Source organism: Acomys minous (assembly GCF_964271855.1).
Source record: "Acomys minous genome assembly, chromosome: 11".
NCBI classification, from domain to species: Eukaryota; Metazoa; Chordata; class Mammalia; order Rodentia; family Muridae; genus Acomys; species Acomys minous.
The window spans coordinates 64,734,226-64,756,010 of NC_140492.1; the positions used below are offsets into that span (position 1 = coordinate 64,734,226).

Below are 21,785 nucleotides of genomic sequence, written 5' to 3' on the forward strand. Positions count from 1 at the left end.
AAAGAGGAGGGCACTAATCAAACAAGAAAAATAAAAAATAAAAAGACGCTAAATGGGGAAGAGAGTACAGAGTTAGATGTGTTTCTCAATAAAATACTGGGCCGATGATAAAAGTGAAAATAGATTCTTGGCTCCGTCCCTGTTTTTAATTTTAATTTTAAGTTTTTATTTACACAGACACGGTGACTTTTGCATTAACTATAGAGTAAAATGAAGAAAATGCTTATCAAGAGCTAGGAGAGAAACGAAAGGGAGCAGGTAGGGATGTCTGATTCTCTTCAGGTGGTCCCCAGGCCTGGGTCCTCTACAGGACATTTCTCCCTGCACTAGGCTGAGGTGGCCTGCGAGGACCCAGCGCTCCCTATGGGGATTCAGCCATGAAACCGCCAGAGGGCGCTGCATGCCGGGAGGGGCGGAGCTGCTTTAAATCGCAGCGCCGGGCGGTTCAGAGTCTCAGAGAACTTCGCAGCTTCTCACTTCCAGACTCCACTGCCGACCCAGACCAGAAGCCAGGAGATCGCCCGCGGCCACAGAGGAACAGGGGTCCTAGCAATAACTTGTTCACCGAGACCCCGCCACCTTCGAGGAGCCCAGGTGCGCACCTTGCAAAGTCCCCCTCCTGCACCTGCCACTGAGCCCGCGCGCGCACAAGCCTTGGAAGGAAGCCATGGCCAACGCGGGGCTGCAGCTGCTGGGTTTCATCCTGGCTTCGCTGGGATGGATCGGCTCCATCGTCAGTACTGCCTTGCCCCAGTGGAAGATTTACTCCTATGCTGGGGACAACATCGTGACCGCCCAGGCCATCTACGAAGGACTGTGGATGTCCTGTGTATCGCAAAGCACCGGGCAGATACAGTGCAAAGTCTTCGACTCCTTGCTGAATCTTAACAGTAAGTGCACTCTCACCCTCCTCGACCCCCTCCGCCCCCCCCACTCGCCCACCTCATCCCACACCTTCCCCACCTCCAGGGGCCTGGGGCGGGGGGGTGGGGGTGGGCGGGGAGGCCTACCTTCTCTAGTAGTTTCATTCAGCCCAAAACTGTCCTGTAATTATATGGGGCTCTCCTCTCTAAATTGGTCAATGTTTCTGAGCATGTGCTCTGTCTGTGAGAAAGCAGAGAAAACCAGGGCCTCAGGACAAAGCCCTAGATTTGCCTCTAAGTCCCTGCTTGGAAGTTACTGCCCTTCTAGGTGTGATTTCCCCTCAAATTCCAATCGGGGCGGGGGCGGGGGGGTGGAAACTGGAAGAATGAAGATCACAGTGGAACTTGGACTCTTGGGCCTATTCTGCACCATTCTTACAGGGTTTGGCCAAGAAAACACTGCATTCTGGGTAGGCTTCAAGCCTTCAAAACTAAAACTAAGTACGTAATTCTGAAATTACAGAAACGTTCTGACTTGAGCAGTAGAGTGTCCTACACACAGCTAAAGTTAACCCTTTATGTCTTTTGGCTTTTCCTCCTTGAAGAACCTCTTGAGAGTCTCCCACCCCCACTCCCACCCTCACCCCCAACAAAGTTGGCTTTCCAGCCTAGGGTCTGCAAAGGACGCAGCGTGTATTGTCTAAGTTTAAAACGAGAGGCTGGTGGCAAGTGGGGAAGGGGTCAATGAAGAAAACGGTTCTGACTATCTGTTAAAAGGAGGCAGCCTACTGGGGTGGCGGGGTGGGGGGTGGGGGTCAGATGGGGGGTGGGGGCGCTGTCAGAAGTGGTTACCAGCTGGAAAGAAGGCTGAGAGGAAAAAAAGAAATGGCCCCCCCATGCCTCCCCAATGGGTCTTCATGTATAAGAGGATTGCTCCTCATATATAAAGTTAGAAAAGAATGTGTAGACAGAAATATTTCTACAGATCCTGGGGGCACAGGTGACAAAGTGCCGTTGCCATCAGTTTTAGCTAGGACTTTTTGAGTCATGTTATCAGGCTTTGTTCCTCTAATGCAAATCCTTCATTTTTACCAAGCTTTGCCAGAAATCCATTGAACACCATCTAGGTGATAGCATTCCTGGCCATTTTCTTTTCTTGGAGAAATGACTCTGGCTGTGTGTTCTGCTCTGCGGGTCTGCCCTTTGACTCACAGGAAGAATTCCTTTAGCCTTTGCCTAAACAAAGCTGTTCCACAGTCCTCTGTGAATGCTGCTGTGAGCAGCTCTGGCATTGTGCATTGTCCCAGTCCGATCAGGGCGATGTTCTTCATCCATCCCAGCAAAAGTGTCTCGCTTTACAGTTATGAAACCTGCCACAAACCAGCTTGACATCTTGAGTACTTGTAGAATGTAGTCAGCCAATGTGCTTTTCGCTCCACGTCGGGACTCCTTTGTCAAAAGTAATCTATACCTTGGGTAAATGTGTGCTGCTCGTTACCTTCCTGGGTTATGTGTAGCAGTTGGGAAATCCTGAGCTTCCCAGTGGAAGGAGAAGTGCAATAGGGAAACGATGCCAGCCATTTTCAGAACCATAGCATGGACCTGTCAGGTGAGATGTGCTCTGGGCAAGGCCAGAGAGGGCTCCCCTGCCAGTTTTGTCCCTCTACCGCAAAACTCTTGACCTTATCAAGTTTAATTTGATAAAACTAACTCAAACGACTGGGTAGAATAATGGTCCGTGAAGCAAATACTCGCATCATCCCTTTCCGGAACACTATATTAAAATTACTATATTCTGTCAGAATTTATTCCTTGTTGGTATAGTTATTACAGTTCTTGAAACTGTGATGAATGCAGTGAATATCTTTCCTTCACAAGCAGTTTCAGAACCTGCTTCTTTGTTGACTTGTTTCAGCAGAGAACTGTTTCCATCCTCTGTTCTGCTTAAACCCAATGGTTTATTCAAGATGGAGCCCAGGTGGCTCTCTCCGCAAACCAATTCCCATCAGCCTGCGCCCTGACTCATATCTTCTCTCCCAGCTCAGCAGTGATTCACTAGGTGCCTTTGGACCAGGCCCAGAAAACTTGTCTCTGTTTTTCCACCTGAGCTGTGGTGCTCACGCCCACCTGATAAAGAGATCTGGTTGGTGATTCACTGGCTGGTTTTGGTGTAGTTCCATGATGCCTAGAGATGAAAAGGTGTGTGGTGTGTGTGTGTGTGTGTGTGTGTGTGTGTGTGTGTGTGTGTGTAAGGTGTCCTGTGAAGGCTACCTCTCATGAAATGCTTCGAGGTGAGAAGCACAGCTATGAATGGGATCCCTAAATTTGTAGTTTCAAGCTTTGCCAGTAAAGGCTACTTCACCTAAGTATCACGGTAGAGACGTATGCCAGTGTTTTGTAACCAGACATTAAAGCCTTCTTCTCCTGTCACATCCGGTGTCAGTTGTGAAAAGCTCGTGACCTTTACACAATATATACAAGGAGTGCGTTATTATTGTGCCCCGTATAGAACTACTGGACACAGCAGAAAGAGGCCATACTGTATGTAGTTTTTGCCAAACAGTTTGTGAAGATGTAACTGACACATTTCTTGGATAAACAGCTGTTACAGTGTGAATTATGGTCTACAACAGCCGAGACCACTTTCATGTCCCTGTATCTGATAATTATCTAGAGTGATGATCCTTGCAGCTAAACTTTGGACCTACAAAGGAAAAGGCCAGGTGCAGCTGTAGTAGACTTTCCTTCATGCAAGTTTACATACACATTTTTCTTGGTTTGATTTAGTTCCCAACACGGTGGGAAGCTGGTTGTCTGTTTCATGTACTTAGCAACCTGCTTTTTCTTGCTTCACTTTAATAGCCAGCATCATGCAAAGACAGGCCTTTCCTAGGAGGCTGCGTGCTGGGAGGTATCGAGGCAGAGAAGCAGTAAGCATTTTCATAGGAGTGCTGTTGTGAAGATCCAAACACCAGACAAATGGGAGGTTATGCTAGACTCTCTTTAAGTCTCATCTAACCCTGGACTTCTGTAATTTGTTTATGAGCTACCCCAGCCTGTAGAACTTGCTCGGCGTGAATGCACATGTGTGTAGGTGTGCTTAATGAGTATTGGTTGTCCTGAGGTTTCCCAGCACTCTCACCATGATGTCAAGCTCAAGCAGGGGAGCAGAATCACTGACTGGCTTGGAGGTCTGTGAGGCACAAGGCAGAGGGGACGGCAGCCACTCAGCCTTCTCCAGATGCCTTTATGCTGCCAAATACAGAACATTCAGGAAAGGCACGGGCGTGCAGGGTGGAACGAAAAACTAAACAGGAGCCAAGGCTTGAGTTCTTGCACCAATTTGCACTATCCGGGTACACCTACTTGGTCTCCCTGAACTAAGGTGGATTCACCAGTGGTAAAATAGGGCAGAGTGGGAGGACTGGGAAGATGAATCAAAGGTCCACTCGTCTATTCGTCAGACCTGAGCCTGGCCCTATTCTCAGTAGTCGGGATGCAGCAAAGGTCATTTCTAAGGCTCCAGCCAGTGACAACGTTTCCTTGTTACTAACTTCCGTGACTAGAGGAGAAACAAGTGGTCCAGCACAAGCTTTCTAGAGTAGAGTGATGGGAAAAAAGTTATTTGAGGTGGGGAGTGAGTGGGCGAGGTTGGGGAAAGGAAAGAGGAGTGGAGAAATAATATAATTATACTTTAATAAAACACGGCGTCGTGGAAATGGCAATAAAGGCCATACGTTTAATAATGAGCCATTTTTAAAAAACGAAAATTACGTTTTCAAGAAGAGACAGCAAAACTTCTCAGGACTCCCTGCAAGGTGCTGATCCCTCATCCTTCAGGACCCTTAGACGCTGAGTCGCAAGTAGCCCACCAGTTCATCCGTCTCTCAAATAGAAACACAGCAATGAAAGTCCTTGTCAACCTTCGGACATTGGCTAGAAAGAAAGCCTAAATAATGGATAACTCCACAGCAGCATTCTCCGAATAAGCTCCTTGAGTTGGGAAACAGAAAATGTATTTCTGCTCTAGTCACACAGTGGGCAGCGATTTTATCCCCCTGAGACTTATTAGCACATATTGTAATAAGGAAGGACTTTGTGAGGGCAGAAATACCACTAAGGTCTGGCTTGCTCATGATATGTAGAACATAGGGTAGGCTAATGGACTATGGAACAGAGCATGCTCAGTGCCAGGTATTTATGGAGATTCCACTGCTTGGAGTGCATGTCTTTAAAGTTTGAGGGGAAACAGTCCCTGCCTGTCTATGCTTGTCTCTGCAAACTTTGGCTTAAACAGCTGTAGTAGAAGGGCAGTGTCAAACTCATTTCTTGACTTATAAGTAGAGATCTTTGTAAGTATTTTTTAAATTATACTTTCAGGCTGAGAGTGGTGAGAACTCCTTAGGGGGTCTTTAAGCTGCAGATTTTCAATCCAGCTGAGTGTAATTAAAAGGCTGCCTTCCTGTGCGCTGCTGGATAATGCTCAGAGACAATAGCTTAACTTTCCTTATAATGTTATAGAGCTAGCTACAAATTTAAAGGCCCAAGGGGAAAAAAAAAGTAAGTGGTCCTGAGGGTAGTGCAATAGTGCATGGACGTATCTGCTCTGCTTCAAATATGACTTTGTAGCATCCACACGTCACTATAAACGTCTACGCCTTCTTCGTTCTGCTGAGAGAGAATGGAAGAGAAGCACCATCGCAGGAACTTACAAAACGGTATCAAGTTAAGGGGAAAGTGCAGCTTTTCCCCTCTGTGGGAAATTCTAGCATTCTGTAGCCCAATTCAAGCCTAGGCTTACATAGCAAAACTTTAGCCTCCCTAGGGCCCTCAAAGGAGGTGTTTATCAGATAAGTATTGCTTCAAAGATGGAGCCAAACACGCGTAGGTGCTTTTTATATCACATTGTGGCCAGTTTTGAAAAGCAAAGGCACCCTTCAAGTCAAGGCTAACAAGGAACAGACTGGGGGGGGGGGGGATGCTTGGAGAGTAAGTGTCAACAGTACTGCTGATGGAAGGCATCCGAGTGCAGTCGGCCAGCAGCTCACACTGACACAGCTTAGATTCGAAAGGCCTTCCAGTTGGAAAGCATTCACCTGCTCCAGATGAAAGCTCTGGCTCAGAGGGGATCTTCACATAACACGGCCACACATTTGGAACAATGGTATCTTAGTCTAACTTGTAATCCACCATTATATGAAACCAGCTAGTAAATTTTCTTGCTGTTATAATTTTCCTCTGTTGTCCATGGTGTGCAGGAAAGCTTTTTTATTTTGTATACTTTATATACATACACATGATATTTTTATACTCTCTGCATATGTCGTGGGGAGGAGTTGTCTAGTGTCTCCATTTGATGCCAGTCTACTATAAAAACAGAAGATAATTCGTAACCCAGTGGCTCCAGGTATAAATGGGAAAGTGTCACTTGTCAAAACAAAACTCTTCTTCTGTCCTGCTTCACCATGTTTTTAAATGAAAACAAGACCCCTTGACAGTATGGTTTTGTGGCTACAAGGCATACTGTCCATTGGCTCCAGGTTTGTGTGTTAGACAAATGACACTGTTCTATAAGGAAATGAAACACTACAGGGGCAGTTAGCAAGCATGGGATAGAATATCTGTCACTTCTCTTTAACTCTGCAAAACTAGCAAATAAAAAAAGGAATGGCATGAAGCACAGATGCCTTACTGCTTATTTAAAGATGCAAGTCTTGTGAACATTTGATCGTTGTAAGTAGAGGCACATTGCATGCCCCATAGGCTATACCTGAGTGCTCTGTAGTAGAAGAGCAGAGGTATTTGAAACCGGAGTCAGGAGTCTGCTGTTCAGGAGGCTCCTGAAGGATGCCTTGAGCCCAGCCCTCAGACCTGTGCTGCTAATGGCCCATACTTTGACTTCATGAGTGGATTGGAATGACTATTATATAAGCTAAGGCTGGGTTGGAGTCTTGTAACAAACACAACTTCCGGAGAGATCAAAGATGCCAACCAAAGTCATTCATGGAGAGCCATTAAACAAATGAATTGTGACAAAGAGGAGTTGCCTGAGACAGAAGAGGCTATATACATTTGTGAAGGGCAACCATAGCATTGGTGTTTTCTAATTACATTGTTTCTCCAGTATGGGTAAAAGCCAGGCTACCCCACCTTAGGACCCTCCAATGACTTCTCATTCCATTTTGAATAGATTCTGAACTCTTGACCCTGCCTACAAAGCTCTGATGCGTATGTATGGATATGGATGTGAGTGCGTGCATGTGTGTGTGTGTGTGTGTGTGTGTGTGTATGTCATTTATCTACAGGATAACCAGTTGCACCAGTTTACTCAGGATCCAGGACCTTCTTAGGATGCTGGGCTTTTCATTTAAAATACGGAGTGTTTTTGGCAAACTGGCAGGAGGGTTCTCCCCTCTGCTCCAGGCACATAGATCCCTTCATTGCCTGCAGCATCTTCCCCAAATGCTTTCAGCCTGAGCAAAATCTGCAGTCGGTGTTTTTTATAAGAACATCATTATTTGTTTTTAAATTGTTATTTTTCCTAGTAAGTAACAGCTGCCCTAACAAACACTTCTGATAAATCAGAAGGAAGTGAACACCTCACCTGGGAGTCCTCAGGACTTCCCTCTTTGTACTGCAGCATGGTTTGTGATTCAAAGGAAAGTTTCCTAATGGTCACGTGGGCAACTTCCGTTCCTAGTAAAGCCAGGGGGCATGGAACATGGCTCTGATCCAGGAGTTTCTTTGCTAGCCCGGAACCCTGGGACGTGCAAGAGAGGTGTGTGTTATGTGCTCATTGCACACTTACGGGCATATGTAAGTGGCAGAAGAGGCAGAGAGTGTAGTGTTTAGTATTTTTGTGAAAGAGTAAAAAGTGCTTCCAACTGTCACTGAAATAGTGTGAAAATGCATTTGACACTGCTTAGGAAGGGATTAGTGTGACTCTGTCATTGATTATAATAACAAGGATAGAAATGGCTGTAATTAATACACAGTGGCATTCCAGAGTTGTTTGTTTTTGGCTTAAGATTGGTACCCTAACATCCCAGTCTTGAACGTGAGAAGACTAAGCCTGTGTACACATTAACTACTGAGGAGATCACCACCTTAGTCATTCCTGAAGACCACAAAGGAGCAAACTGTTCTAACTCCCTGGATGGAGCTGTTGTCTGCCATATTTTATAAAATACGAACATGGTCCCAAAGAATATTAGGTCGTTTTCCCAAGATCCTAATTTTTTGCAATCTAACTGTCTCCATAGAAACACTTCCATTTCCGGTGTTAAGGCTGTAACTAAGATAGTGATGCTCAGTTGAAAGAGGAAGTAAATCTGTAATTTAAAGGTCTTCTAACCAGTGTATCACCCTCCTGCATACATACACACTGTATTGTTATACCACAATGTTAGCTTTCAGCTTTTATTCTTTAGAAGACATGCTGACTCAGCCTCTCAAACCTGATCCCATCTCTGGCAATAGTTTAACACGACAAAGATAAGAATGAGGACTTTTGAAAATTTGCAGACCCCCGAGAAATCTGAGCTAAAATTGTTATCTCTAACATTATAACATGATGCTTTCATAGTTTTAAAAACTGGTGGGGTCATGTTCTACGAATCTACTGCTGTGTTACAAGACACCTTCTTAACAGTTGCCTTCAATCAACGTTCTAAAAGGTTGTACCCTTCCCCTCTCAACCTCTTGTAACTAGGGATAAAATATTGCTTATCCAGCCATGACCATCTCTGAAACACTCATTTATTGTCCATATTCTCTTGGAGTCTTTTTTCAGAAGCATAAAGGTTGTAGTCTAAAATGAGTGACCAGTACTGTGTCCTTTATGCCATTTAATTACAAAGGGTGAGCATTAAAGATGATACATATGACTGTTAGTTCAGAATCGAAATACCCGTGTAGTAATGACTGCATAGTCAATTCAGTGAGACCTATGTTACTGATTCATTAATTACTTTCCAGTTGATTTTGAATTGAACAACGGAGGTCCTAACCATCCCCCAGCCCCTGTGAGTGTCTTCCCAGCAACCATCCTTGTGGCGACAGCAAAAATGTCACTGGAGTCCTCTGTCCTTTTGGGCTCCTTGTTCACCTTTATCCTTCCCACAAAGCACTGAAATACATTTCGTCTCGCACCACTCTCCTATTGCTGCTCTAGGCGCGAGTTTTACATTCCCAACTGTCTCCTGCCAGGTACTTTGCAGGCAACCCGAGCCTTGATGGTAATCGGCATCCTGCTGGGGCTGATCGGCATCTTCGTGTCCACCATTGGCATGAAGTGTATGAAGTGCTTGGAGGAGGATGAGGTGCAAAAGATGTGGATGGCTGTCATTGGGGGCGTGATATTCTTCACTTCCGGTAAGAGAGGCTCCGCCCTTTCCCCCTCATCCACCTTTCTCAAGTGGTTTGGAATCTAGTTCTCTATGTTTTTAGTGTCTTTAGTTTATGTCCGATTTACTGCATTTGAAATGCTTTGAAGCATCTTACCAATCTGGACCCATTGAGCCTTAGGAGTCAGTTGGCTTTCACGTTCTCAGTAAAATTCAGATGGACATTTGGCCGGTGTGCTTCTGTCAGGGACAACCACGAAGGACTCGGGTGCCCGCTTGTTTCCTAGGCTCAGTCTCTTCAGACTCAGAAAGAAAGCTGGACCAATTTTATGGGATTTAGAAAAGGCTATTTGTCTGTGATGTCAGCATGAGAAAGCTGAGAGCAGGGAAACGTGGATTTCAAGGCAAGGGTTCTCTGTGTAGCCTTGGCTGTCCTGGAACTCACTCTGTATTCCACGCTGCCTTCACACTCACAGCGATCTGCTTCCCAAGTGCTGGCAGTTAAAATGTGCATCACCACTGCCTGGCTACTCTCTAAGTTTTAAGGACACCTTAGGCACTATATTGTACCAAAAAAAAAAAAAAATCTCTTGAGCATATCCTTACTTTCTACTTGAAAGCTTGAATCTTTTCATGAATATCTCTTTGGATAAAAATTAATTATAATTTAGACATCATATAAATGCTGGAAGGAGTGATACTACCCAATGTAAGTCCTTCCACTATTGAATTTAAATCCAATACCATGAACAATTGAGTTCAGTTACACAAATAACCCAGTGTGTCACCTCAACACATGACACCAGTGCTGGGTATTGCCTTGCACCTGTGGCAGGAAGACTCTGGATGCTGTGGTCCTTTTGGGTTCCCTTCCTAGTGCAGCTAGCTCTGCTACTGCTGCTGGGCCAGAAAGTAAGGACTCATTTTGAGTTTGTCAGAAACAGTGCAAGAACATTTTCAGCTTTCCTTCTGTAAACCACTCTCTGCTAATATGAACTAAGATGACTTTTTTTTTATTATTCAAAAGTAGTTTCAGACACTAAGCTACAGCACTGCAGGACCTTTGACAGGGATTTTGAATAAGATGGATCCATCCAGTTCTTTCTGAAGAAAAGTATTTGTGCCAGTGGCCTTGAACTATAAATAAATAAGATGTCATAAACAGCATAATCTAGGCCCGACTTCAATCTAATGTCTTTATAATTCTTTGCAGAAGAGTCAGGATAAATCATACCTAAGTCAAATTGATTTCCATAATAATAAAATAAAGTGTCAGCACTCTTGATGAGATTCAGTTCTTACAGAATACAATTAGGTTTAATAGTCTGTGTTTCTGTGCTCAGTGTCCCATAGTGATTAATGGCCTTGCTTTGAATTTCTGTAGGTCTGGCGAGTTTAGTGGGCACAGCATGGTACGGAAATAGAATCGTTCAAGAATTCTATGACCCCATGACCCCCGTCAATGCCAGGTAACGCTAGCCATGCATAAAATAGTCCACTCTCTCAAAGACAACCCTTTTTGTGTTTGACAAGCACCTGCCAGTGCCTTAGTTTCTCCGATTTGCTTTCAAGAATTGTATGGAAATTTAGGTCAAACTTGCACACAATTTAAATGGCCTGTGACTCGTGTTAAAATGAATTGGATAATTGCTTTAACAGCAAGTACTGACGACAAATGCACTTCAAAGGAGAAATGTTCTAAGCTGGATTTTAGCCAACAACATAACACATCTCTTTTTATTTATTCCCTCAATATGAACAAAAGTGCTAGTGTTTTGGACATGTTCTTCTTGAAGTGTATTCTGATGTTTCTAATTCCTATGATCCTTTGTAACTAGTATACAGGGTCATGATTTACTAAAACAAAAAAAAAACAAAAAAAAAAACTGTATCACTGTAGCAGTGGAAACCCACGCGAAATCACGATGTATTTTTCAAGTACATTCATTCAGAAGACACTTTTTAAGTTTTGTGTTCCACTGCAACGATAAAATTGACTTTACAAAGGTCACCTTTCTTGGTAGTTCAAGTTCTGCAAGTTCAGGACCTGAGTCTCAGCTCTCGGGTAACAATGCTCTTTGATCAGGGACAAGACTTCTTGGTCTCACCGTCTTCCCATCTTTAAAGCTTAATGACTGCATTCAAAGCTAGAATGTTAAGACGTAATTACTGTTTGTGAGGGCTAGGGTGGGTGAATGAAAAGTCTCAGTGTTTGCAGAGATAAGTGTGTGCCTTTTTATACAGTCATCCCACACAAAAGAACATAGGCTACAGTGGTTGTTGGAGCCCAGCCCATCCTGTAAGATTTATGATGTAGGGACAGAAACTGCTGGAGGTCAATGGGCCACATTTTCAGCAGAGCAGAAATATTAGGAGTGCACGAGAAAGCATTTTATAAATTGCCGGGCTCTGTGCCCTTATTATCCTATGCGGACGCATTACCCTGGACGCCTTCCAGGAAAAGCAAGTGGGACATTCTGCTTCGAAGGGGAAAAAAAAAATCATGGATGAGAGGTGGGGCTGCAGCTCTGGGATGGCAACAGTTAGGCTTCTATCAGGACTCAAGGCCTGTGACTTCTACAGCCAGCTTGATCTTTGACGTCCACAGTCACCCATAGGCTCCTCCTCCTCATGCCAGGAATGTAGGTTAATGTGTCTACCTGGCCTTGTTTAATCTGCAGTCGGCCATGGGATGCTCAGATGCCTTTCTTTCCAAACACACATGTTATATTTTATTCTAACTTGGGTCTTGGATCGCCAGTCATTCCTCATGGCTCAGGTGTCTCCATCTCCTTTCCAAGCCGTCTTTGCTTGGAAAGGAAATAGTTGTGTAATTAAACTGGTGTGTTGTATGTCATATTGCTGATGTGCTGTTACCAATGATTGCTAATTACAATGTAAACATTGTCTCATGGATGTGCTCACAAACAGCAGCAACTCCTCCAGTAACACGGGGTTATTTTTAATCAGCAATATATGTGTGTATATTTATACATATATATATGCATACATGTGTATATGCTATTGATTTTTTTTTCTCTTGCCAATGGTCCTTACAGCAGCCTGTTGCTGTCTTTTTTTTTTTTTTTCCAGGTATGAGTTTGGGCAGGCCCTTTTCACTGGCTGGGCAGCTTCCTCCCTCTGCCTCCTAGGAGGTGCCCTACTTTCCTGCTCCTGTCCCCGGAAAACCACCTCTTACCCAACACCGCGGCCTTATCCCAAGCCGACACCTTCCAGTGGGAAGGACTATGTGTGACAGAGGCAAAGGGAAGACGTCCTCCTGGAGCAAACACGAAGTGAACAGTGAAATTAGCATTGACGTGAAGGTCCCAGACTGTGGACTATGGTTATCTGAACTGTGGTGTTACAAAAGGAAGCATATTTTTGTACATCCCCGTGGCTGTGAGGGGCTGTGCCTGTGCTTTACCGCCTGTCCTGAGTACAGGAGGGAAAGCTGTTTCTGCATTTGAACTGCTGCTTCCCACGGAGTAATCCCACTCAAATGGGGGAAGGGTGCTTCTTAAGTGTGTATCGATACGTGTATATATACATATTTTCTATTAAAAAAAATAGACAGTTTAAAAACCTCTTATTATCCTGCTATTGGTACCAGCATACTTAAAATGAATCTAAAATATGTGCAACCCCATATTGATTAAATAAGCCTACTGATGTATTATTCTTTTTTTCTATGAACATATGTGATCGGTCAAATATTAACCCTTTGATCAGCATGTAGTATCTTTGCCATAAGACCAAACTCCCTGACCAAGTCTCCCTTTGTTCTTTTTCCCCCTGTGTCTTCTTTACATCAACATACTTTTTTTTTTTTTAACTCTGACAACAACTGCTTTTTCAGACTGTTATTTTGAGGTTTGTTTCTAACTTCTGAATCTTAACAGTGAATTTCAGAGACCACATTTGAAGCTTAAAATCGGTAAGGATCACTCATCCCTTCCATGTCTGAGTTGTGGGGTCAGATCTTCTGGACAGATGATGTTTTTCTGCTGACCTTTCCCCACGGCTCTTGCACTTTGGTCTGTAGCTATCTTGTTTGCTTTGAAAATATTTGTTTCACTGAGTGGCTGCACTGCTAACCCTGTTGTTGAAACAGTTTTATTGATTGCATTTTTTTCAGGTGCTTATTCATCATTCCATAACCTACAAACTGCGTTTTTCTTCTTCCCTTCTCGGCTATCTTGTTTTCTCACATATAATTATCCTATGGTTTAGCTCTTAGAGAGGTGTGGTCTGTTTATCTACCCAAACTGCTAGACTTGCAGAAGTGATAGTCTAGTGACAAATATTCTCTCTGTAGCTGTGGGCAATTTACAGTCTTTATACCTCTTTTCCCATCTGTCAACTTGGAATAATTATACTTAACCATCTGGTAGAGGTAATGTGAGTATTAATTAGTTGATATGACTCTCATTCTTTGAACATGAAATATGCCTAAGTAGTGTTTTTTCCTTGCTCAATTAGCAGGTTTGAAGTCACTGAATAAAGCCTACACACACACACACACACACACACACACACACACACACACACACACACGTGCACGCATGTGCATCTTCACACTGCTCTGTATCTTTCTTTGTTCATGAGTTTATTTCATTCCTTTCAGCTGTGCATGGCCTCTTGTTGGTGCTGTTTCACTTAGACAAGTGCTCTTACTATTCCAATCTGTAGGACAGGCCCTTTAGCAGAGCAGGATGGTGTAATAGGAAGGGTGTTGCCGTTGACATTTGGAGACCTGGAATTGAATCTTGGTGCTATCCCTTAATTACTAAGCTTGGGCAAAGACGATGTATTGCTACACCTATGCAACGGGTTCATTAACTCCTGTCATGCCTGTGTCACATGTCTCAAGCTGGGACACATGCAAACTTGGTTTTATGAGGGGAAACATGTTACTGCCTAGTAATTAAGGAGTTTAAGTGGATAGGTTTTGAGGTTATTTTTCAGACACCTAGAAAGAGAAAAATGCTAAATGGGTTTCTTTCCTTAAGAAGTCTCTCAAACAAATGAGCTCTGAAAGTTCACTAAGTTAAACTGATCTTACGTCTTTAAAGCTTTTTGTTGTTTGAGTTAATGCCTCAAGTCTGTGGTCTGAACTGGCCAAGAACTCTGGGTCACCCAACGACCCTTCAGCCTCAGCCTTCCCACTGTTAAGGACAGGCATGAGACCCATTCCACTGTCACTTTGTAGCTTCCTTAGTTGGGCCTGATACTTCTTGGGCTAAGCAAATGTGCTGGAGGGAAGTGACATTGTGTCCTCTAAAGGCATAGAGTATGCTCTTGGAGCAGTGATACTGTCAAAGTTAAGTGGAAGCTAGTAGTTTTAGGAGAAATTAAGAGTTATAATTCATGGTAAAACCACATGGTAGAAGTCATAGAAAGAATGGAGCCTTAATGTGGATTTGAACTATGTAACTTTTACTGTATTTGTGAGTGTAAAAGCAATCATGCAAAGATCTTTTTTTTTTTTTTGCCACAATTATGGCTCCTAATGTGTAAGGTAAATGCATACTTGCTTAAACTACAGAGTTCTAGATTCCCAAATAATCCTATTTTGTTTTATGCCAAAACTTACCCGGTTTTGATATTTTTATATCCTACTACCAAACCTAGAAACAGACCAATTGATATTTGGGGGCTGCTTTGGGAATTTGTATAAAGCATTACTCTTTTTCAATAAATTGTTGGTTTTTTAAATTAACAATAAATGCTTCATGGCTTGTTTTCTAATCATGTATTTCAAGATTGTTAATGTGTATGAGAGAGAGAGATACATGAGACAGGATTGTGATCATTATGTCTTTCACGTTACCAAGGAAGCTGGAGCTCCCTCGTTGGGGTCGTAGTCTCATTAGTAAAATAATTTAGAAACAGAACATTTTGTTTGTTTGTAAGAAAAACAATTAACCAGACAAGCTGCAAGTCTTTACAGCTGTCAGGAAGAGGGAGATGGAAGAGAGGAAGTGTGAAAGCCAAGCCTTTGAAGAAACAGACAGGGTAAGTCAATGATGGCAGTCAGCGCACGGCCATACTGCAGACAAGCAGTTGTACTGCAGAAGATAACGGAGGCTTTGGGAAAAGAGGGACAATACCCAGAGTGTCTTAGAATGACTCAGAATAGTGGGAAGACCACATCAGTCCTACAGGATGGGGGTTCTGCAAGCTACTCCGTAGGGAAGGAGTTACTGAGAAGGATACGTTCATGAGCTCATTGAAGGGATGATTATTCCTCCCTTCTCCATTGCATGCCTTTAGGTGAATCATCTTTCCTGAGAGTGGTCTCCTACAAAGGTGATGGCTAGGCTCAGCTAGATTAACTTTTAAGGGAGGAGACAATAATTTGTAATGTTCTAATCTTTGGAGTGGGTCAGGATATCCTGCCTCCACCCAGAGACAGAGTCTGGTCTTTTGACCAGGAGGAATTAACTTTCCCTTAATGGACATCAGCAAAGCCATGACAGCCATCCTTAATGACCTCCACAATTACTATTGCTACTCCCAAGTAAGAATAAAGAGCCCAAAAATATTTAGGTTATGAGTAGGTTAAAATTCACTTCTAAAGCTCTTTACCAGGAGGAACCAGTGTCTGGACTGTAGTTTCAGTCACACCCTCACATGTAGCCTCCAGGAAGAGGAGCTCATTTAGAAGAGAGATAGCAGGGACACAGAAACCAAAGCTATGTTCTGGCATCTCTGGCCTTTGGCCCAAACAGGAGAGAGATCACTTCCACCTTCTGACCCAGAACAAGTATTGAACTGTTTCTTGTATTGTCTCTGCTCTAAGCTACCTGGCCTGTTTCTATTTCTTGTCCTTATCAATATTCACCCTGGCCTGTATTTCATACTTTTGTGTTGCTCCACTCACAAAGATAGATATACACAAAGGTATATATCTCTGGGATGATGCCATAAATACCTGGAGATGGTACTTAATTCCTTCTTTTCCTCCATAAAAGGACATTCAACGATGAACGAAGAATAAAAGACATGGTGTGGGAATATCTATGTTTCTATGTATCTATGTATTTATCTATCCCCTATCTACCTATCAATTATCTATCTACCTATCAATTATCTATCTATCTATCTATCTATCTATCTATCCATCTATCTATCTATCTATGGTTGTTCTTATCAGGAAAACTCTCTTAAGAATGCAAGCAATGAAACTATTCCCTTCTTAAAGTATTTGTGCCTGAGAGAAGCCTTAGGGCCTCTCCCTTGGTAATATGAATGAAACCAGGAGAATGAGTGTCTACTCACTCAGTCTCAGGTGGTCCATGTTTGGATTCCCCTTAAAATGAACAGCTGCAGCAACAGCAATGTCTTTTTTTCCCCCCCCGCAGAATTAAAGTTTCAAAGGGTGAGGTCCAAGATAATGAAACAAAGAACTTGAAGAAAACAAAACAGGCTGCAAATCACCCAAGTGGACTCTTAGCTCCAGCAGCTCATCTATGTGTGGGCCTTTGGAGGCACAACTAATTCTTTCCCTCCTCTAATTTAGCACTTCTGCATACTCCCACAGCCAGCGGGACATTCCAGTGTTGTTTGGCCTGGTGCAAGTATCCTATTATGATCTCATTAGGGATTGCCCCCGCCCCCGCTTTTCTATTTGCATGTGAAAGATGTCTGCTTTCCCATAGGTCTCAACCTCATTTACACCAGGTCCTTCTAAAAATTCCTTTATTTAGCTGATTAGAAACTATGAAAGAAGGCATTCTGGGACTCTTGCCTTATGTGGCAATGACTTGCTGAGACCAAATCTTTGCAGACATCATGGCATCCCGCATATCTGACTTCCACTGACAGTTTTCCAAGGCAACTGATCTTGGTCATTGGAAACTAAATACAGATTATTAAATTCATATTTACTAAGCACCTACTATAAGGCCAGCCCCATTAAATACAGACAGCTTAAATAAGGTGTTAAATAAATTAGACGTAGTCTTGAGCCTGAGTTGTGTGAAATATGTCCGGTGAGACACAAACCTGACATGTAGCTCTGATTCCACTCCTGACAGGCATGTGAGTGTGGAAATTCCCCACTCGCTGTCTCATAGGTTCCCACAGCGGCTCTTCCCAATAAAAGCAATTTAGAGTTACCTGCGAGCTTTTGCCGCCTTCTAGTGTTGATTCTAGGAGTGTATTTCAAATCAGTAGTCCAGAAGCTCTCAGGAAAGTCCTATTTAAACTGGCCTGGTGATTCCCACATAACAGCTGCCATGGGAAACAGTGACTGCCCAGTAGCTTCACTGCGCTCTGGTATTCTGCATGAGCACACATGTAGGGACTTGGTAGTTTGCACTGCTACCTTTCCTTCTTTCTCTAAGGTCACCTTTTAATTTTCTGGTGTTGGGCTTTGCTTGTGTTTGATGTAGGAGATTAAAGGATTAGAGGCCCACAGAAAGGTTTGCTGCGTTTCTTTGTACACAGCCTCTTTCCTTCCCACTCTCTATTACTTTTAATTTATACCCCCAATCACGCATACAAAGCAAATACTGGATTGAAGTACAATTTACTATTTAGCAATAATGTATATTCAAGAATAAGTGGCTATATAAAAAAAATGGGGCCTAGTTATTCTTATTTTATGTGATTTTTTTTTTTTACAGAAGCCCTTAAACCTTAGGCTTGCTTCATTTTTTTTTAATGAATAGCATTTCTAACTGTTTTAATTTACATATTTCTTCATTTCTGTGAACTATTGCCTTGATCTTCCCCACTCAAAAATGAAAAAGAATACACACACACACACACACACACACACACACACACTCCCAATGATGAAAACAGGGAAGTGGGATGTCTTTGAATTCAATGATTTCCTTTCTCTCCCTTCACCTGGGCTTTATCTCAGGAGTTATGGTGCCGGTTGCTCACAGTCAACAACACACTTCCACTGAGTCAGTGAGGCTCAAGGTTTTTGTCTCTGAATTCAAAGCATTAATTAGTCAGATCATAGGGTTTAAACTTCAGAAAGAATGACAGACCTGTAAGGTTGGAACTTAAGAGGGGTGAAGAGGCAGAGCTCCTGTGTACAGGAGCAGTTCCCTGGAAATGGGATGCTGTGGAGCTGGTAATCTGGGGCCAGAAACTAGGGTCAGGCATGAGGAAGTGGTCTTTCCAGTTGCACTACCCATGGGGTTTCCAGTTAGGTCACCACATCCTCCTGCCAGGCCCTGCGGGCCAGGGTGCTCATTTAGGAGACAAGATAAGAAGGAACCACAGCAAACTAAGGCACCAGCCAAGGACAATACAGGCGGTAAACCTTAAACCCCTACCCAGATCTAGCCAATGGACAGAACATTCTCCACAGTAGAGTGGAGAGTGGGGTATGACTTTCACATGTACTCTGGTGCCTCATATTTGACCATGTCCCCTGGAGGGGGAGACTTGGTGGCACTCAGAGGAAGGATAGCAGGCTACCAAGAAGAGACTTGATACCCTATGAACATATACAGGGGGAGGAAACCCCCCTCAGGAACAGTCATAGGGAAGAGAAATAAGGGGAAAATGGGAGGGAGGGAAGAATGGGAGGATACAAGGGATAGGATAACCATTGAGATGTAACAAGAATAAATTAATAAAAAATTAAAAAAAAAAAAAAAGAAGGAACCACAAATCAGAACCTTCGTCTGGCATCTGGCATGCCTGATGCCCTGGGATCCCTGCCCTACCTGACCAGTTTCTGCCTTCTAGTCTCATCACAAGGAGGCTTTCCCTCCAACCCACTTTTCATGGTGTTGGTCAATTATTTTTCCTGTTTCCATTATCAGTATCATCTCCACAACGGGCCTCGGACTCACAGAGATCTACCTGCCTCTGCCCCCTAAGTGCCGAGATTAAAGGCATCCTCCACCACACCTGGCTTATAACCAGGCTTTCAAAATGTTTTTATTTATTTATTTGGGAGTCTGTACCATGGCTCATGCATAAAAGTGAAAAGTTCCTTTGCAGGAATCGGTGACCGGGAGCTCTGGAATTCAATTCAGACTGTCAGGCTGGGCAGCGCACATCTTTCCCAGATGAGCCATCTCACCACTCTCTAACAAACCCTATAAGGAAGACAAAGAAGCAAATCAAATCATTGTCTTTTTAGGAAACACCATTCTAAATACAGCATGCATAAATGCCCTACAGTAGAATCATTGTAGAAAATGTTCTAGAAAGGCCAGGGTAGGAGATAAAGTGGGAAAAATGAAGGCCCATATAAAAGTGCAAAGGATAGGGCAAACATCCCAATTGTTTTAATTAAAACGAAAATGCACTGTCAGGTTTTGAGCAGAGGAAATGAGAGACGATCTGCATCAAAATGTTATGGCACCATTTTTCCTGTCCTATTGAAAAACAAAATGAGTCAAGACAGCATCTTTGAGGCCAGACTGAAGCAGGTTACAATTATCCTTGGGTAGGTGGCTTGGGGTGGGTATGGATAGAAGGAAGAATTGGTGAGGGTCTGTATAATATTTTTAAGCGATCATGCTGATTGACTGAATGTGAGTTATGGAATTGTACAATCACGACCTCCAAACGTGGCACTGACTCAAGACAGCTGCCGTGCTGGGAAGGGCTGTGGAGGACCAGCTTTCGGAGAGCAAGTCAGAACACTAATTTTGTGCATGGAGAGTTTGTGCTGTATGCCGCACATCCAAATAACGAAGCCTGAAGCTGGAGTGCAGGGAACTAGAAAAGAGAAAGCATTTTTGGGCAGAAACAGAAACAAAACAGCAGTTTCATAGAATCCATCAAGCTGAGAAGCTTCACTGATCCAGAGACATTTAAATGGACAGATGTCTATAACCAAGTTCAAAGCTCCACAGGGCAGAGGAGTAAACTATTGCCCATTGTTGGCTCTGTCTTTTCTTTATTTCCAAATTTTTTATCCCAGTTTTCTTCTTAAGGAGTTTCTTGAAGACACTGGTGCCTAAAGGATAGACTTGTCCTGGATATGGACTTTGTTCTGCCTTGGACTCACTCTACCTTTTAAAAACTATGGTTCAGTAATTCAATATGATACAAACTAAGTATGTACATCAAAGTATTTTGGGATACCAAGACTAAGTCAAAACTGATAGAGACTACTGTTAGTGCCTGTGAAAGAAAGCAGGACATGGGAGTAAGAACCTTCCAAACATTGTTCTTTTCTGTTCAGTTTGTTGGTTGATTTTCTGTAAATGGCCATAATGTAACATTGTAGGATTTATAGGCCACATGTATTATCACATATTGTTCTTTATTTTTTGATTTAATAACCATTTAAAACAGTGGTTCTCAACCTATGGGACACAACCCCTTTTTGGGGTGGGTCAAACAACCCTTTGACAGGGGTTGCCTAAGACCATTGGGAAACACAAGAGATTTGCATCATGATTCATACCATTAGTAGAACTAGTTATGAAGTAGCACCAAAAATATGTTTATGCTTGGTGATTTCAACATAAGGAACTGTGTTAAAGGGTCGTAGCACTAGGAAAGGTTGAGAACTAGTGATTAAAATATAAGAAAAATCCTTAGTTTATAGACTATGCTAAAACTGGTTGAAGTCCAGGGTTGGACCACATAAACTAGTCAGATACACGTGAGAACAGATTTGGAGAAAAGGATGTTTGTGTAGGACCACAAAGCAGTCCTGTGAGTCCTGGGGGCCACCTAGGGAATTTGAGTTTAAAAGATGTCCACAGTGTCATGTGTTGGGCAAAAATGGCTAAGCCTTAGCACCCTAGATGTCGAGTGGGTGTACCTTCACCCATAAAGCTGCAGCCAAAGCCAGCAGTGCCATGCTGCAAAGCTGAAGGCACTCTGCCCTGATCCTCAGCGGAACAGTACTGTAAGCGGTTCATCTCCTGCCTTTCACATGAAAGTATTCAGAATTAAGCAAATAGACATTGGAATTTTTTTACCACCTTGTCAGGTCACCCAGACTAGGTAATACAAGGATGATGAGCTTAGCATGTCATAATAACATCAAAGCTTGGACATCTTCCATCTTTTTACTTCTTCATGGTTGGCTTATGGTTTTCATTCTTGTAGTTATTTTGTGAAGACTACTTGCTCTACCTTCATTCCTTTATATAATAGAAGAAGAAAAACCAGAGGGAAGCACAGAAGAATGTCATACATCTATATAGCAATAATTTCTCAGAAATTTCCAGTTAGGGTAGAGTGAAAGAGTAGAGTAGACCAGAGAGTCTAAATAGACCCAAGACCATGTACAAGACAGACACAGGTCTATTAGGAAACGAGTGATCCATCTAGGTAAACCGTGAGGTAGTTGAGCATCAGTGTAAGATAAAAATCGACTCTACTACCGCCCATGTGCGAAGATCCATGCTGTGTGGGAGAAGAACTAAAATAAGAAAGCAAACCTTTAGAACTTCCATATTATAAGACAATAGATTCCTTAGCATGGAGTAGAGAATTTTTACAGTAAATAAGGCACAAAACTCATTTTTAAAAAATAGATGTATGCAAGAACAAATGAAGAACTTCTGCTTATGGAAAGTGAAATAGGAACAGAAAAAAGCTGTTGGAAATAGTGAGGGAAATCATCACACAG

At 42.9% G+C, this 21,785-nt stretch overlaps 1 protein-coding gene across 1 annotated transcript; it reads left to right on the top strand.

Annotated features, from left to right (window-relative positions):
- The first annotated feature begins 437 nt into the window (after positions 1 to 437).
- On the top strand, positions 438 to 14,937 carry CLDN1 (claudin 1). Its single transcript, XM_084801509.1, has 4 exons — positions 438 to 890; positions 9,072 to 9,236; positions 10,593 to 10,677; positions 12,302 to 14,937. Exons 1-4 carry the CDS (start codon positions 668 to 670, stop codon positions 12,462 to 12,464), a joined length of 636 nt encoding a protein of 211 aa, XP_084657635.1. The 5' UTR covers positions 438 to 667; the 3' UTR covers positions 12,465 to 14,937.
- The last annotated feature ends 6,848 nt before the right edge of the window (positions 14,938 to 21,785 follow it).

Coding starts and splice junctions, on each gene's coding strand:
- CLDN1 (XM_084801509.1), top strand. CDS start 668: ATGGCCAACGCGGGGCTGCAGCTGCTGGGTTTCATCCTGGCTTCGCTG. Junction 9,237..10,592: donor CGTGATATTCTTCACTTCCG/GTAAGAGAGGCT, acceptor GAATTTCTGTAG/GTCTGGCGAGTTTAGTGGGC. Junction 10,678..12,301: donor ATGACCCCCGTCAATGCCAG/GTAACGCTAGCC, acceptor TTTTTTTTCCAG/GTATGAGTTTGGGCAGGCCC.